This window comes from Anabas testudineus, chromosome 8, assembly GCF_900324465.2.
Source record: "Anabas testudineus chromosome 8, fAnaTes1.2, whole genome shotgun sequence".
In the NCBI taxonomy this organism is placed as follows: domain Eukaryota; kingdom Metazoa; phylum Chordata; class Actinopteri; order Anabantiformes; family Anabantidae; genus Anabas; species Anabas testudineus.
The window spans coordinates 16382437-16399542 of NC_046617.1; the positions used below are offsets into that span (position 1 = coordinate 16382437).

A 17106-nucleotide genomic window follows, 5' to 3' on the forward strand; every position below is an offset into this window, starting at 1 on the left:
ATTTATAGGCAATACAATATTAAATTGTATGTGAATAGGTCAAAGGGAAAATAGATTTACTATTAATGTATTGATGCTTACATTTCTTATTTGAAAGAAGGACACAGAATATTAAATGTTCCCATTAATTAGTGTAAACATTGACGGTGAGAAAAAAACATTATTGGGAAGATGCCTTTATTGCATTATTGAATGTTAGTATGATTATTCTGTATAATTACAGTTCATTACATATGACTTTTTCATTGCTATTGATATTTACACAACTGCCTGTTTGTCTGAAATCATTCATGGTCTGAGGGCTCCTCCTCTGGTGGATTCATGTTACAACTGTTCACACACTGAGGGGTTTTTGTTCAGTTCTACTGATGGTTTATGTTACTGTGGCTCTCTGGCACAGTAATACACAGCAGAGTCTTCAGGCTGCAGATTCTGTCCATTTAGTGTCAATGTGTTGCGGGAAGAGTCCAAATCAATACTGAATTTGTTCTTTAGTGAGTCTTTGTAGGATGTGCTCCATCCAGCATGTGCACTTCCAATCCACTCCAGTCCTTTCCCTGCAGGCTGTCTGATCCAGTGTGTTCGATAGGTGCTCACAGAATAAGAGACCTGACAGGTGATGGTCAGACGTTGACCTGGCTGCACAGTCACAGAGGCTGGCTGTGTCAGCTGTTCACAATTCACACCTGTTAAAAAGTAGAAAAGATTTTCAGTCAACAAATTAAGTTTCTCTGCATACAATGAACAGCAGACAAATCCAGAGAGACTCACAGGATCCAGCTGCCAACAGCAGCAGCAGAGCTACAGAGAACATGGTTTATGGTCAAACTGATGTGTTGTGAACTCCACTGACAGTCGGATGTGGAGCTTTTATAGCTGACTAACAAATCAGATTAGTGAGTTTGCATATGTGCAAAGCAAAATGTTGAGTCACTAGAAAAGCCTGTTCAGTTTTATTATATCTGCAAATAAGAACAGGACTGAAAATACTCCCTGATTAGGCCATGTTTTAATTTGTACTTACAGAACTGAAACAACTACTTATATCTTTACAATTAACAATCACTCAAGGTATAAATCCACAACCCTATGTCCTAAAAATATGTTCCTAAACAACTAAACACAACTAATGTAATTATATTAAGATTAAGTTGTGATGTAATATACATGCTTTACAATAAGGCGATTGGGGTGCATAGAGGATGTAAATTGTGCAGGACTGACAAACTGTGAGATGGAAGTTCAACTCCAGAGTCCCGAGTCAGACTGAGATTTGGCTACAAAGGTATAAGAGTTATCTAGTTGCTGCTTACAAGATTAGCACACTATAATGTTATTGAAAAGAGTTTTGAAAAGCAGACCTTAAAGTGTTTTCTGTGTTTATTCACCACATCCATTCTAGAGCTTTTCTTTTCTGGTTACCGCAACTTGTCATGGTGTAATCACATGTGACACATGATATCCTTACAGTCTCCCCTTTCTCTTACTGTCTAGTTACTTTTGTGAGACATGTACTTGCAGAAAGAATATCGTTAATAAACCCAAGAATTTGTGTCCATATATAAAACATTTTATTTTTATTGACATCATATATATCAATCATTATCTCATGTTATATTAAATATGATTATGTTTGATTAAAACTATGGTTCATGCTCTGGGTTGTTTGCAGATGGCGTTTTCCTAATAGTGATTATTGTTACTGTTCATAATGGAAAGGTTTTATAAATGTACATAAGAGTGAGAGGGCGTCCATCAAAAACAGGTAAAGAAAGAAAACAAGCAATCACTTCAATCTGGGTGCCTCTCAGTCTGCTAACAATTACTGTAGGATTTTGTACAGCTGCTCGGCCAGTTTTAGTCACTGTGACTCTCTGGCACAATAATAAACAGCAGAATCTTCAGTCTTCAAACTGCTCATCTGCAGATACAGCTGGTTTCTGCTGTTGTCTCTGGAGATGGTAAAACGACCTTGGACTGACTGAGAGTAGTAGATGTAGCCACCACCACCACTGCTAATGTAAGCGACCCACTCCAGTCCTTTTCCAGGAGCCTGTCTGACCCAGTGCATCTCAAAGCTGCTGAATGTGAATCCAGACGCTGTACAGGTCAGTCTGTGGGATTCTCCAGGTCTTTTAACCACTGGTTCAGATTCTGTCAGAGTCTGAGCATCAGCACCTGTTAAAGTAAAAAGACAAATGCTTGTCATGCAACATGTTGATCATGAAAATATGTCCAATTAAACTCAGTGAAAGTTAGTACCTGACCAACAGCGAGTTAAGAGCATCAGCAACAGTCCTGTCCTACAGTCCATCATGTTAAACTCTGTGTTCACTGTTCTCTGTCATCCTCTGTGAGATAAGTAGAGGTGGAAGATGTCTGAGTTTTGCATTGACTCCTCCTCACGATATAGAAGATTTTGAAAGAAATTTAACTTGGACTTGAAGAAATCCTGGTTATAATAACCTATGTTTCCTTAACTCATTCATAATTTTGTTGGCAACGCAAAAGTGAAAGACAATCATGTTTTCCACTGACTCCACCTCAGATAGTTAGAACTGTGTTTGTCAGAGTTAACAGAAATAGATCACAGAAGCTATTTACCTAATCCAAAATATTTACTTGTATGTTTTACATTACAAAAAGTGACATTAAATGTTGTGATTAGATATCTAATCATCTTAATAATAATTTACAGGCAATACAATATAGAATTATATTTGAATAAGTCCAAATGAAAATAGATTTACTGTTTAAGTATCAATACTTAGATGTCTTTTTTGAAAAGGACACAGAATATCTAATGTTTCTATGAATTAGTGTAAACACTGACAGTGTTAAAAAAAATATTGGGAAGATGCCTTTATTGCATTATTGAATGTTAGTATGATTATTCTGTACAATGACAGATCATTACATATGACTTTTTCTTGCTTGGTATTCATAGCACTGTCTGTCTGAAATCATTCATGGTCTGAGGGCTCCTCCTCTGGTGGATTCATGTTACAACTGTTCAGACACTGAGGGGTTTTTGTTCAGCTCTACTGATTGTTTGTGTTGCTGTGACTGTCTTGCACAGTAATACACAGCAGAGTCATCAGGCTGCAGATTCTGTCCATTTAGAGTCACTGTTTTGCTGAAAGAGTCTATATTTATACTGAATTTGTTCTTTAGTGAGTCTTTGTAATATGTAGCATATCCAGCATGTACACCTCCAATCCACTCCAGTCCTTTCCCTGCAGGCTGTCTGATCCACAGTCACAGAGGCTGGCTGTGTCAGCTGTTCACACTTCACACCTGGTAAAAGTAGAAAAGATTTTAAGTCTAAATATCAAGTTTCTCTGCATACAATGAACAGCAGACAAACTCAGAGATTACTCAGATTACTGAATTTGCATACGATCAAAGCATAAAGTGGAGTCACTAGAAAAGTCTGTTCAGTTTCATTGTATCTGCAAATAAGAACAGGCCTGGAAATACCCTCTGATTTAGCCATGTTTTAATTTACACTTACTGAAGTGACAACTACTTATATCCTCATAATTAACAATCACTAAATGTATGGCATACATTCTTGAAAATGTGCAACCTTATGTCCTAAAAATATGTTCCTATACAACTAAACACAACTAATGTAATCATATTAACATTAAGTTGCGATGTAATATACATCCAATGCAATGAGGCGGTCCGGGTGCATGGAGGGTGTAAATTGTGCAGGACTGACAAACTATGAGATGGAAGTTCAAGTCCAGAGTCCCGAGTCAGACTGAAATTAGACTACAAAGGTCCTATCCTGCCTATAAGAATAGAACGCATTAATGTTAATGCTCAAACAATGGGAGTTCTTCGATCTCCCCTACACACACAGTGTGTGAAACTTCATGTATATTACGATAAAATGGTAATTACATTTTATTTAAATAGATCAAACAGAAAGTTCTATATGTTTTTATCATTTAGGCTTCAATGTAGTGAGTCTTTTGTCTGTGAAATGATGTTGTCAGAGTGTCACAGAAAATATTAACACTGAGAGTCAGACAGAAAAGTGCACTGTGGTAAATGCCTCTAATAATATGTTTGATATTTATGTACTAAAATCAATGATTAAGCTGTTTTATGTTCTCTTTAAGAGTATTGTTGAAACAACAATGTTGAAATCATTCATTGTCTGAGGGCTCCTCCTCTGGTGGATTTATGTTACAACTCTTCAGACACTGAGGAGTTTTTGTTCAGCTCTACTGATGGTTTGAGTTATTGTGGTCTTGTCTGGCACAGTAATACACAGCCGAGTCTTCAGGCTGCAGATTCTGTCCATTTAGAGTCACTGTGTTGCGAGAAGAGTCTAAATCTATACTAAACTTGTTTTTTAGTGATTCTTTGATGTGTATGGATGAATCTCCAGTATATTTGCCACAAGTCCACTCCAGTCCTTTCCCTGCAGGCTGTCTGATAAAATGTGTGCGATAGCTGCCCAAAGAATAAGAGACCTGGCAGGTGATGGTCAGACTCTGACCTGGCTGCAGAGTCACAGAGGCTGGCTGTGTCAGCTGTTCACACTTCACACCTGTAAAAAAAAAGAAAAGATTTTCAAGTCAAAATACCAAGTTACTCTGCATACAATGAACAGCAGACAAATCCAGAGAGACTCACAGGATCCAGCTCCCAACAGCAGCAGCAGAGCTACACAAAACATGGTTTATGGTCAAACTGATGTGCTGTGAACTCCACTGACAGTCGGATGTGGAGCTTTTATAGCTCACTAACAAAGCAGATTACTGAGTTTGCATACGATCAAAGCAAAAAGTGGAGTCACTATAAAACCCCCTTACAGTTTTTATTACAACTGCAGATAAAAACAGGCCTGAAAATACCCTCTGACTTATCTATGTTTTAATTTACATTTACAGAAGTGAAACAACTACTAATATTAGTACAAATAACGATTACTAAATTTTTTGCCTTCGTTCTATTTGCAGCCCTATCTCCAAATAATTATGTCCTAATATTACTAGACACAGCAAATGTAGTCATATTAGAATTATGTTGTCATTCAATAGACACAAGTTGCAATGAGGTGACTGGCGGGGAATGGAGGCTTTATACTGTGCAGGACGTACAAACTGCAGACTCAAGTTCAAGTCCAGAGTTTGGTTAGAGCTAGATAAACTCTGTGTCATGGATTGCATTTTATTTAAGATGTTTTGTGAAGTGAGGTGTTTTGTGTCTGAACCAACAATTAAAAACTTTAGTAACACTGCAGTCACAAAACTGAATCTTGCAATGCAACAGCAGGTATGTAGACAGAAAAGAAAAATATGTATATGTATACGTTTTATACACACTTGCCATTTATATTCATCACACTTTAATGTTATGTTGACAGTGCAATCAGGTTGCAATTGTGTTTCCCATAAAAACATGTTTGTGTTTGCAGTGTAGTTGTATCACATTGTATGTTTTAGGTACAGGGTTGAAATGTAACACTTGACATGAAGTAAATGATCTCTCAACACTTTCTATGATAGTCACTGTTCCAGTGTTTGTGTTTGCAATGTTGCAGTGTTTGTTCAGCAGTGAATGTTTTTGTCCTTCTTAGGTGTAAACATAGTGTAACTAGTATGATACTGAAGAAAACCATCTATCAGCGTAATCACTCCATAGACTTGTTATCTTGGAGGTTTTTGCACAGCTGCTCCACTGTCTTCAGTCACTGTGTCTCGAGCACAGAAGTAAACAGCAGAATCTTCTGTGGTCAGAGTCCTGATCTCGAGGTACTGAGTGCTGCTGGACACATCTTGAGTAAAACTGAAACGACTTTGAAAGGAGCTGGCATAGCTCGGAGAGCCAGTATATGTGTTTATCCACCCCATACACTCCAGAGCTTTCCCCGGCTTCTGTCTTACCCAAGCTATAGAATAGTCAGTCATGGTATAACCAGACGTGACACATGATATCTTCACTGTCTCTCCAGGTCTTTTCACCTCAGAGGAAGACTGGTCCAGCTTGATCTCACTCCGAACCCCTGTAAGTAAAGAAATCGTGCTCATCATCCATCAAACTTTAAAATATAAAACATTTCTCAATAACAACAATAATAATATATTTTCCTACCATGAATAGTTACTAGAAATAATAAACTCCAGACAATCATATTTTCTCTTCTAGTAAATCCTGCCTTCACTATGAGTAGCCTTTCTAAATCTGCTGTATCAAGCTGTCGGCTCTTTGACACGTTCTGTTGTTGCAGTTAAATATGTTGTAGACGGCAGAGTTTGCATAGGCCTCCCCCCACACTTTTAAAGGGGACCACTGAATATGAATGTGTCCTGTTTTAGCTGTTGCTTCAGTTGTGAATATGTTAAAGCATGTTATCATTTGTCATCAGAAAAGTAATGTGGTGGCTCTATCACGCATAAATATTAAATATAATGTTAACACTTGCTATTCTAAATGATAATTGAATTTTGTTATCAAAAAAGTATAATAAATGTGACCAATCTAAAAAGGAACCCAGAAACCAGCTGTTTCTCTCAGTGTACACAGATGTGTTAAAAACATGTTTGTGCTCTTCTCAGTGTAACTTCATATTTTCTACTGCCACCTGCAGTTCTGTGGGAAAACAAATGGGGTTTTTGTAAAGCCTCTCAGCTCACTTTAACCAGTGTGTTTGGCACAGTAATACACAGCAGAGTCCTCTGGCTTTAAGTTGGACAGTTTCAGATATGCCATGTTGTTGCTGTTTTCTCTGGTGACTTCAATTCGTCCTTGCACACTGCTGGAATAATCTGTTCTACTTGCATCGCTGTAAACACGTCCCATCCATTCCAGTGCTTTTCCTGCAGGTTGTCTTACCCAGTGCATACTGCAGCAGCTAAACGTGAAACCAGATCCTCTGCAGGAGAGACTGAGGGTCTCCCCAGGCTTTTTCACTACTGAACTGGAAGGAATGGACTCCATACTCTGACCTGTACAACCTGATGACATGAAGGGAGAGAAACCACAGAAGATCATTTTCAGTCTGATTAAAAATAAAAAAGCAACATGCAGGAGAAACTCACAGGGCAGAGTGAGAGCAACCAGCAGAAGAGTGAGTATGTTCATCATCCTGAGGCTGGAGATGTGACCTCTGATAGAAGGTTTTATAGAAAAAGCCATCTGCAGGACAGACATACTCTAAACAGACTGAAGATTTGCATCAGGATACGATGGGGAGGGACTGTCTCCTCATGTACCGAGAACCTGTTTTACTTTAACTTTATTGAACTACTTAATATTTGTTACAGGTGCTTTTTCTGTGATAAACATCACACCCAGACAGGATTGACAATAATTTATTTATACTTTTCATGTAAGATCTAAGGTGGAATCAAATTGTTTGGTGGTAGTGCTGAATATTATTGCAGGTCTGTTCATTTATTTTTTATTATTACTGCAGGGATTATGTACAGTAATACACAAACTGTGTCTTCATTACACAGGATCTGCTTGTGTTCATGTCACAGTTTAAGTAGAGCTATTTATTTACTTTACTTACTTTCTGGATTTATTGTATGGTGCATGATTTCTGGACCCAGAAAGGACGAGAAGAGTCTCTGTTTAAATATCCCAATTCAACCAATTAATTGTGTTTGATATCAATTTAACTCAGAAACTGTTTCTGTTGTTTATGTTTAATTTGCTATACATGTAAAAAAAAAAAGAAATGTAAAAAACATGTAAAATCTTCAAAATTGATTTGATTGAGTTTTTGTTTTGTTTATCTTTAATATACAGTACATCTAATCACAACAAGGATTATAAAAACTGTACTTGAAGAAACTCATGATAGCTGTGGTGGTATAGAAAACAGGGGAAGCAATTTTTGTATGACCCTCCTATTACTGTCTCTCACTGTGTGTCCCTGGCACAGTAATACACTGCTGTGTCCTCAGTCTTCAGACTGTTCATCTGTAGATATACTTTACTGCTGGAGTCGTCTCTGGAGATGGTGAATCGGCCCTGGACTGACTGGGAGTAATAGATATGAGAACTGCCTGTGTGTATAAAAGCGATCCACTCCAGTCCTTTTCCAGGAGCCTGTCTGACCCAGTTCATAGGATAGCTGCTGAATGTGAATCCAGAGCCAGTACAAGTCAGTGTGTGGGATTCTCCAGGTCTTTTAACAACAGGTTCAGATTCTGTCAGAGTCTGAGCATCAACACCTGTCAGAAAAATAACACACAAACAATCACAAACATCAGGCTGGTGGCACAAAAACTGTAAAATTCAGATCAGTGAATATTTTCACCTGTCCAGAAGATGGTTAACAGCAGCAGTCCTGTTCTATAGTCCATCATGTTAAACTGTGTGTCCACTGTTCTGTTGTCTGTTCTCTCTGCAGTCAGATAAGTACAGGTGTAAAACAGTTCAGTTTTGCATTGACTCCTCCTCAGAGATAGAAAGAGTGAATCAGATTTGAGTTGCCCTCCATGCACGTTGTTGATATCAGACTATTAAAATATCGACATTTGTGAATATTTATTAGTTAATTATTAAATAATTTGACCTGATGAAAACATTATTGTGGATGGTCTATCTGTGCTACATTTCGACAAATATACTGTGGCATATCATCACTCGTTTATTTTACATGATATCAATTCAATTGCTTTAGTTTTTTTTAGTTTTTTTACCACGTCGCTGTTTTAAAATATCACATTAGATCAGATAGACTGGCCACTACAATTTTGGAAGAGGGACTGTAATTTTCCAACCTGTTTGGGATTCTGAACTCATTCAAATGTGTTAAGAAAAATGAAATCTTCTTTTGGAACAGTGATTTCGTATGCTTGTTATTGTGAACAACACCCACTCTACATAGTAACTAAGTGATCTCTTTGACTTTTATTTTTCTTTTATTTAAAATTGATACAATGCTGAATGGTCAGACATCCTGGTTGCTGAGCTGTGGCTTCATTACCAAATTTAATGTAATCATAGTATGTCTTAATTGGAGGGTATTTTTTGTTTTCTAAATTACATCAGGCTTATTTCTTCTTCCTCTTCTCTCTAGTTGGGAACAAACAAACTTCAGTTACAGTCGCTCTTGGACACAATAGTAAACAGACAAATCTTCAGTTTTCAGACTGTTCATCTGCAGATACAGCAGCTGAATATAGAGAAATATAGAAATACATATATAGATGTAGCGATGATCAATGGCAACATCAGGAAGATAAGTAGAAGATGTCAATACAACAAATTACAATAACATTTTACTTAACAATCATCACATGTAAACTGTGATAAATATGAGTACAGGATTTTGTACAGCTGCCTAAATAACTTCAGTCACTGTGTCTCTGGCACAATAATAAACAGCAGAATCTTCAGTCTTCAAACTGTTCATCTGCAGATACAGCTGCTGTTTGCTGTTGTCTCTGGAGATGGTAAAACGGCCTTGAACTGACTGAGAATAGTATTTGCTGCTACCACTACCGCTATCGAGAGTGGCAACCCAGTCAAGCCCTTTTCCTGGTGCCTGTCTGATCCAGGCCATCCAATAGCCCGCAAAGTTAAAGCCAGAAGCTGTACAGGTCAATGTGTGGGATTCTCCAGGGTTCTTTACCACTGGTCCAGATTCTGTGAGAGTCTGACCATTAACACCTGTTAAGACACAATCACAAAACATCACAAAAGAGTCACGTCCTGTAAACTGGAAACAGATCCAACTCAAAATCTTTGAATATTTTCACCTGCTAAGCAGATAGTTAAAAACAGCAGTCCTGTCCTGTAGTCCATCATGTTAAACTGTGTGTCCACTGTTCTTTGTCATCTTCTCTGCAGTCAGATAAATAGAGGTAGAAAACATGAGATCTTTGCATTGACTCCTCCTCACAGAGAGATGAAAGCTGGATTCGATTTGATCATCACATTACTTGTTTGAACTGAACTGTGACTGACTCAAAAAAATGTCATTACTCCAATGTGAATTTAAAATCTTTCCTAAAGTTAAAGACATCAATTTTTTGTCAAATACTTGAACAAGCAGTAATAGTTAGATTTGTTTTGTTTTTTTCTTTGAAAGTATAATTTTATTGTATCAGTATTATGAACTGGTATCTGTTTTTTTTTTGTTTTTGTTTGTTTTTTTGTAAAAGGTGGTTTTCAGATTTTGGTATCTGTGGGGAAAATTTCATTTTATTAAATTTTAATAGACATTCAAATCTGTATTCAACTGTTGAATGACTTTCTTTCTCACTTAACTCATTTATATTCAAACATTGTCAACAAAATGTGAAATGACAATTGTTTCATTGAACATTACAAAGCAAAATTATATAGGTTTTGTGCAGTCCTGTGACTGTAGTCAAAAAACATTTGAAAGATAACTATTCTTTTAAAATATTTGTGTATCTTCTCACAAGAATGTACTATTGCATGTTCCAAGAAAAAATGATTAATTTATGAAGGAATTTCTTTATTATTTTCAGGTGATCAACTGTCGACTGATGACTTTAGGATTTTGTACAGCTGCTCAACCAACTTCGGTCACTGTGACTCTCGAGCACAGTAATAAACAGCAGAATCTTCGGTTTTCAGGCTGCTCATCTGCAGATACAGCTGGTTTTTGCTGTTGTCCCTGGAGATGGTAAACCGGCCTTGGACTGACTGAGAGTAGTAGGTGCTGCTACCACTACTCATGGTAGTGACCCACTCCAGTCCTTTCCCTGGGGCCTGTCTGATCCAGGCCATGTAGTTGCTACTTACTGACAAACCAGTTGTTGTACAGGTCAATTTGTGGGATTCTCCAGGACTTTTAACTGCTGGTGCAGATTCTGTCAGAGTCTGACCATCAACACCTGTTAAATTAAGAAAATCATGAGTTGATGTTAACAACTGTTTTACAGACGACTTAATTATAACATCAGCAAAAACTCTTCACCTGTCCAGCAGATAGTTAAAAGCAACAGTCCTGTTCTATAGCCCATCATGTCAAACTATGTGTGCACTGTTCTCTGTTGTCCTCTCTGCCGACAGATAAGTAGAAAACATCTGAGTTTTGCATTGACTCCTCCTCAAAGGGCGGATACAGCTGCATTGTACATGAATCTCACTACATGTTTTATGAAACTGAAATTTAAATTGTCAGAAAAGTTGACATATAAAGATTAACAGGAGGAACAACTTAACTTGGACCGAAAGGGGGTGTTAATGGTAGTGTTTGACTTCCCCCTAGAGTTTTAAAACAGGAATGACATTTACTTTTCATGTTCAAGAAGAAGAATTTACAAACTTGTGACACCAAGTTGAATAGATATTACTTTATTTATTTGAATAAAAAAAGAAAACAGACATTGCTTTATGTCACTCCACTTCATGTCAACACAGTCAATCAGTCTGACCGGCTCCTGACTGATTTTTACACTGGGAAATGATTAGAATACACAATCTCATTATGATCAGTCTGTGAAGGTTTTTGTACAATAATAATTTGTAGAGGTGCTTACTATATTCATGTGTCTTCGAGCACAGAAGTAAACAGCAGAATCCTCTCTTGTCAGGCTCCTGATCTCTGGACACTCTTTTATAAATTTCTGTCAGTCGTTCTGCCTAAAATGTTTTGAAAGCTTATGTTGATGCGTGTATATATACAGTAACGGAGTGTTTGCACAGACCTCCCTCTAAAGGTTTAAGTAAGGGGATACAAAAGATACCGGATTACTTTACATCTGGAAATCTGCATTTTCGTTAATTGAAACATGAGTGAGGGTGTGGCCTTCTTTTTTGGACATGTAAAGTGATTTTAATCTTCCTGGATAAAAGGACAGCACGAAAGGAGGAGATAGAATATGAATAGAAACCTCTACTATTTCCCACTAAAACACACAGTAGAATGATTCTTTCTATTTACTAAAACAGGGTATTAACTCTGAAAAAGAAGCTCAAAACAGTAAAGAAATGATTATATTTACTTTATTTACCAAGGGAAAAGAATCAACAAGGGAATCCTGAAAATACTGAATGGTCCCAGTCATGGTGGTAAATACAGGAAGTAGTTTTTGTATGACTCTCCTATTACTGTCTCTCATAGTGTCACACCGGGCACAGTAATACACTGCTGTGTCCTCAGTCTTCAGACTGCTCATCTGTAGATAGACTTTACTGCTGGAGTCGTCTCTGGAGATGGTGAATTGACCCTGGGCTGACTGGGAGTAATAGATAGGAGTACTAGCTGTGCTTATGTAAGCAATCCACTCCAGATTTTTACCAGGAGCCTGTCTGACCCAGACCATCCTGTAGCTACTAAATGTGAATCCAGATGTTGTACAGGTCAGTCTGTGGGATTCTCCGGGTCTTTTAACAACAGGTTCAGATTCTGTCAGAGTCTGAGCATCAACAGCTGTCATGATAAAACAAGAAATGCATAAGTTTCACATAGGTAACACAAATGTAAATGTATCAGGTAAAGAGAGGTTTAAATCTTCACCTGCCCAGCAGAGAGTTAAGAGCAGCAGTGCTGTTCTACTGTCCATCGTGGTAAACTGTGTCTCCACTGTTCTCTCTCTTGCTTCCTTCATTTAAGTAAACGTAAAAGGCATCTGAGTTTTGCATTAACTCCTCCTCACTTAATGTATTTTACCTACACTATTTTGCCTCTTTTCGATAATATTTAAGTCATGCTTTTATTAAACACAGAAAATAACTGGAAAGATTTTAAATAGCAAATATATTAAATTATTATAATTTTTTTCCGAACTCATTGCAGACCAAAAAGCTCACATCACTATTTTACAGTAAGAGTAGAATTACACCTTTCTCTGAATCAACTAAAATGTTTTTCAACTTGTTTAACTTAATCCAAACTATTTATTTTTTCTTGCCCAGCAGCATTTGTCCACACATACTGTAATATACAATATCATACACAAATTGTCAACAAAGAACATTTTCATGTATTCACACCTTACACGCTATAAAAACATTTTAATGGGAAAATTTGGCGTATAAGTTAATGATGATTCTAGGTGATGATCTTCTCAAGTCACTTCTATTTTCCTGTGTCACTGTGTAGATACTGTATCAACCACATGAATGAACCATAGAGACACAGATACAGATGCTTTCTTTTCTTTATGATATAAATTCTAGACATATTTTAATACATTTTTCAAATGTATTTATTAGAAAGTTACAAACATCATAAATGGAATAAATGTTATTACTGCTGTAAAGAAAAGCACTGTCTTAAGAAATCACAAACCATTATGTCACAGTGTAAACTTTTACAATCATGTTATTGCTTTTAATAGATGATGATAAATGATGTCAAATCATATGTTATACTGCCACCTGTTGGGTTTAAGTAAAACCTTTTGTGGAGTTTTTGTAAAGGCTTTTTGCTTTCTTGAACCACTGTGTGTATTTGGCACAGTAATACACAGCAGAGTCCTCTGGCTTTAGGTTGGACAATCTCAGATCCACCATGCTGTTGCTATTATCTCTGGTGATTTCTATTCGTCCTTGCACACTGCTGGAATAAATGGTTTTACTTGCATCGTTCCAAATAAGCCCCATCCACTCCAGTGGTTTTCCTGCAGGTTGTCTGATCCAGTTCATACTACAGCAGCTAAATGTGAATCCAGATCCTCTGCAGGAGAGACTCAGAGTCTCTCCAGGCTTTTTCACCACTGAAGTGGAAGGAATGGACTCCATACTCTGACCTGTACAACCTGGCAGGATTATGAAGACAGAAATCACAGAAGAAGGTGAGAGGTTTTCGGTATCACTAATTGATCGTCAGTTGATGCTGACTCATAAAATATAAAATGAACTCACAGGGCAGAGTCAGAGCCACCAGCAGAAGAGTGATTGTATTCATCATCCTGAGTCTGGAGATGTGACCTCTGATGCTCCACACAAAGTAGAAGACCAGTCAGGAGGACAGAAGTACAGTGAACAGACTGAAGATTTGCATCTGGATGTGATGGGAGTGGCTAACAGTATGTTCTAGTTTGATAAAACCTGAGTGATCAATGTAGCTTGCTAATATATAATTTTAGACAGTTTGAATTTAGCTGAACTATGGTCTGTATGTAGGCTGCTGGATTTCTTTGCATTTTTGGGGGTATGCACCTGTTCATGGCCACATACACAATAACAAATTTGTTTCAGTAGCTTTATGAAAAAAGGACCTCTAATTTATGAACAACACTGCAATTGTTAATATTGTTAAAGTGTAAATTATTGCAAATTTTGGCTAATCCACCCATTATGACCGGCCCCAGTATCTGAGATGATAGAGCAGTCCTCTGTGAACCCCAGGGGGAGTGGTTCAATTCCCACTTCGTCCTGGCTACTTGCTGAGGTATCCTTGGACAATACACCGAAACCCTGTAAAGTAGCGCCAACATGTACTGTCTGGTAGCTGTCCAACCACAGTTTCCCCAAGGGCATCAATAAAGTATTCATTATTATTTGATTAAAGTTTTTTAGTTACAAATGACTCTAAAATATCAATAATTATAATGTACATTTTGTAAATATACATTTGTAAATGTAAATTTACATTTAATGATATAATGACTTTTTGTCATTTTGACAACGATATTATTGATATTATTGAAATCTACTTTATATTAAAAGTCAGAATGAAGTCAGAATCTATGAAGTTAGTTGTATAAAGTTTCAGATCTCACAAAAGCTTCCCTTTCTTAAAAGGCAACACACAGTTGGCTATTAAGGCTGATTTGTTTTTTTCTGAATAACCAAAGACTGTATTTCAATAGATCAAGTTGAACAACAAAAAAATAATGAAACTGCATAACACGTTGGTATCAACTCTCTGGTCTCTTTAGACTGGACTTCTGATGCATGTGTACAGACAGGCCTCTTAAAAAAATAATTATTCTTTCAAAATTTATAAATTGTAAAAGTGTGAAATATACATTTTAGAAAAAGTATCTATTAATGTAATGTGTGGTTAGTGTATATTTGTGTAGGAAACCATTAAAGATGAGGACTATAGGATTTTGTACAGCTTCTTAACCAACGTCAGTCACTGTGAGTGCCGAGCACAATAATAAACAGCAGAATCTTCAGTCTTCAAGCTGCTCATCTGCAGATACACCTGTTTTTTGCTGTTGTCTCTGGAGATGGTAAAACGGCCTTTGACTGACTGAGAGTAGTCGATGTCTCTACTGTCACCACTGGTAGCAGCAACCCATTCCAGTCCTTTTCCAGCAGCCTGTCTGTTCCAAACGTACCAGTCATGGTCACTGAACCCTAAATATGTGCAGGTCAGTCTGTGGGATTCTCCAGGTCTTTTAACCACTGGTTCAGACTGAGTCAGTGTTTGACCTTCAGTACCTACAGAAATTTAAACAGCTCATTATCTACTATGTCTCATAATATCATGATGATGAAGAAAAAAAAGAACTGTTCTTACCATCCCAGGTAATTGACATGATCAGAAAAACAGCTAAATAATCTGGTCTGATCATTATGAGGCAACTTGTCACTTCTCAGTCTACAGTGTATCTGTCAGTGGTGTTTCTCTGTCCTTCACTTTACAACACATATGTAGAGATGGAGGAACTCAGAGTTTTGCATTGAATCCTCCCCCTCAACATTCAGTCTCCACTAGTAAATAATAACTTCAGGTAATTCTGCTGAATATTTATTTATATTCAAATTTGATATATACATTTATCCCTGTCTGCAGCATTTGATAGGGTATACGTGTACATATACTGGACATTTACTGGATGTGATCTTTTCTAACTATCATTTACTTTGTACTCATGTTGATGTGGCAAATTGTCTCTAATTTCACACTGAAAAAACAGGAAATGTTTTTTTTTTATTTATAAATGAACTCTCTGCTAATGAAATGTTCCATCGAAACAAATGAGACATCCTATTCCTCCGAAGAAATACTGTGCTGTTGTGATACGAAGTTGATTCAGATAATTACTTTTTAGAGGGACATTGTGCAAAATTTTAAACAACTAGAAGAGAAGAAATGTTCTAAGCTTCATTTATATTATTTACTGAGCTATGTAAATCAATTATCAATCAAAACAGTAGTTAAATTGAAAGTAAATCAACTCTTTGAAGTGTTTTGTTAAATAAAAAATAAATAAAAGGACTTTTTTCACTTCAGTACAAAAGAACAAGAAAAACACAACATGTACCATTGCGTTCTAATGTAAGTACATGTTTAGACTACAAATTACATTTCATTAAAGATGCTCAGAGCAGAAAGAAAGTTCAAAATTTGGCAATAATCATAAATTATTATTCATCTTTCATCAATGCTTTAATTATAATTATTACATTTGTATATAAACTATTTCTGTCAGTGTGATTGGTTTTAAGATCATTTGTGGTCTTAGAGCTCCCTCTCTGGTGACTCTGTACAAGACTGATGGCTTTGTTCAGCTCTACTGATGATTACTGTGACTCACTCTGTTCAACTAATACTGAACTTGTTCTTATGTGTGCAGGATTGATATTTATTCATCACAACCCATTTAACAGAGTTCACTAATTGATTATAAAATGTTATTTTAATGTTGTTTAAGGTATTTTTCTTCAAACATTTGCCTTCAAAATATAATGTCATAGTTTAGGTTTGAGAAATCAATGACATGAAAAAATGGGGATATGGATGGAAGAAGATTTTGTACAGCTGCATAACCAGCTTCAGACACTGTGAGTCTCGAGCACAATAATAAACAGCAGAATCTTCAGTCTTCAGACTGTTCATCTGCAGATACAGCTGCTCTTTGCTGTTGTCTCTAGAGATAGTAAATCTGCCTTGGACTGACTGAGAGTAGTATCTGCTGCTACTGTCTTGACTGATATCAGCAACCCATTCTAGGCCTTTCCCAGGAGCCTGTCTGATCCAGGCCATCCAGTAGCCACTAAACGACAATCCAGAGGTTGTACAGGTCAACATGTGGGATTCTCCAGGTCTTTTAACCGCTGGTTCAGATTCTATCAGTGTCTGACCATCAACACCTGTAAAAAATGTTAAACAAGAAATCTGATTAATGGCTTAAAGTTTTAAAGTAACTTCAGTTTAATTTCAGTAAAACATCTTCACCTGCCCAGCAGAGA

General features: G+C 36.9%; 7 gene segments (V, D, J or C); all 7 read right to left on the minus strand.

Moving 5' to 3' along the window:
* Positions 1-378: 378 nt before the first annotated feature.
* On the minus strand, positions 379-833 carry LOC113151307. The segment is given in 2 exon segments: positions 379-686; positions 772-833. Coding segments are annotated over 2 exon segments (351 nt in total).
* Positions 834-1861: 1028 nt separating this feature from the next.
* On the minus strand, positions 1862-2324 carry LOC113157656. The segment is given in 2 exon segments: positions 1862-2178; positions 2263-2324. Coding segments are annotated over 2 exon segments (372 nt in total).
* A 1914-nt stretch (positions 2325-4238) lies between these two features.
* LOC113157662 lies at positions 4239-4696 on the minus strand. The segment is given in 2 exon segments: positions 4239-4567; positions 4654-4696. Coding segments are annotated over 2 exon segments (372 nt in total).
* A 3194-nt stretch (positions 4697-7890) lies between these two features.
* LOC113149837 lies at positions 7891-8350 on the minus strand. The segment is given in 2 exon segments: positions 7891-8204; positions 8291-8350. Coding segments are annotated over 2 exon segments (363 nt in total).
* A 969-nt stretch (positions 8351-9319) lies between these two features.
* On the minus strand, positions 9320-9823 carry LOC113157690. The segment is given in 2 exon segments: positions 9320-9648; positions 9738-9823. Coding segments are annotated over 2 exon segments (378 nt in total).
* Positions 9824-10533: 710 nt separating this feature from the next.
* LOC113157699 lies at positions 10534-10981 on the minus strand. The segment is given in 2 exon segments: positions 10534-10844; positions 10928-10981. Coding segments are annotated over 2 exon segments (360 nt in total).
* Positions 10982-11708: 727 nt separating this feature from the next.
* On the minus strand, positions 11709-12532 carry LOC113157707. The segment is given in 3 exon segments: positions 11709-11797; positions 12065-12385; positions 12473-12532. Coding segments are annotated over 3 exon segments (456 nt in total).
* Between the last annotated feature and the right edge of the window lie 4574 nt (positions 12533-17106).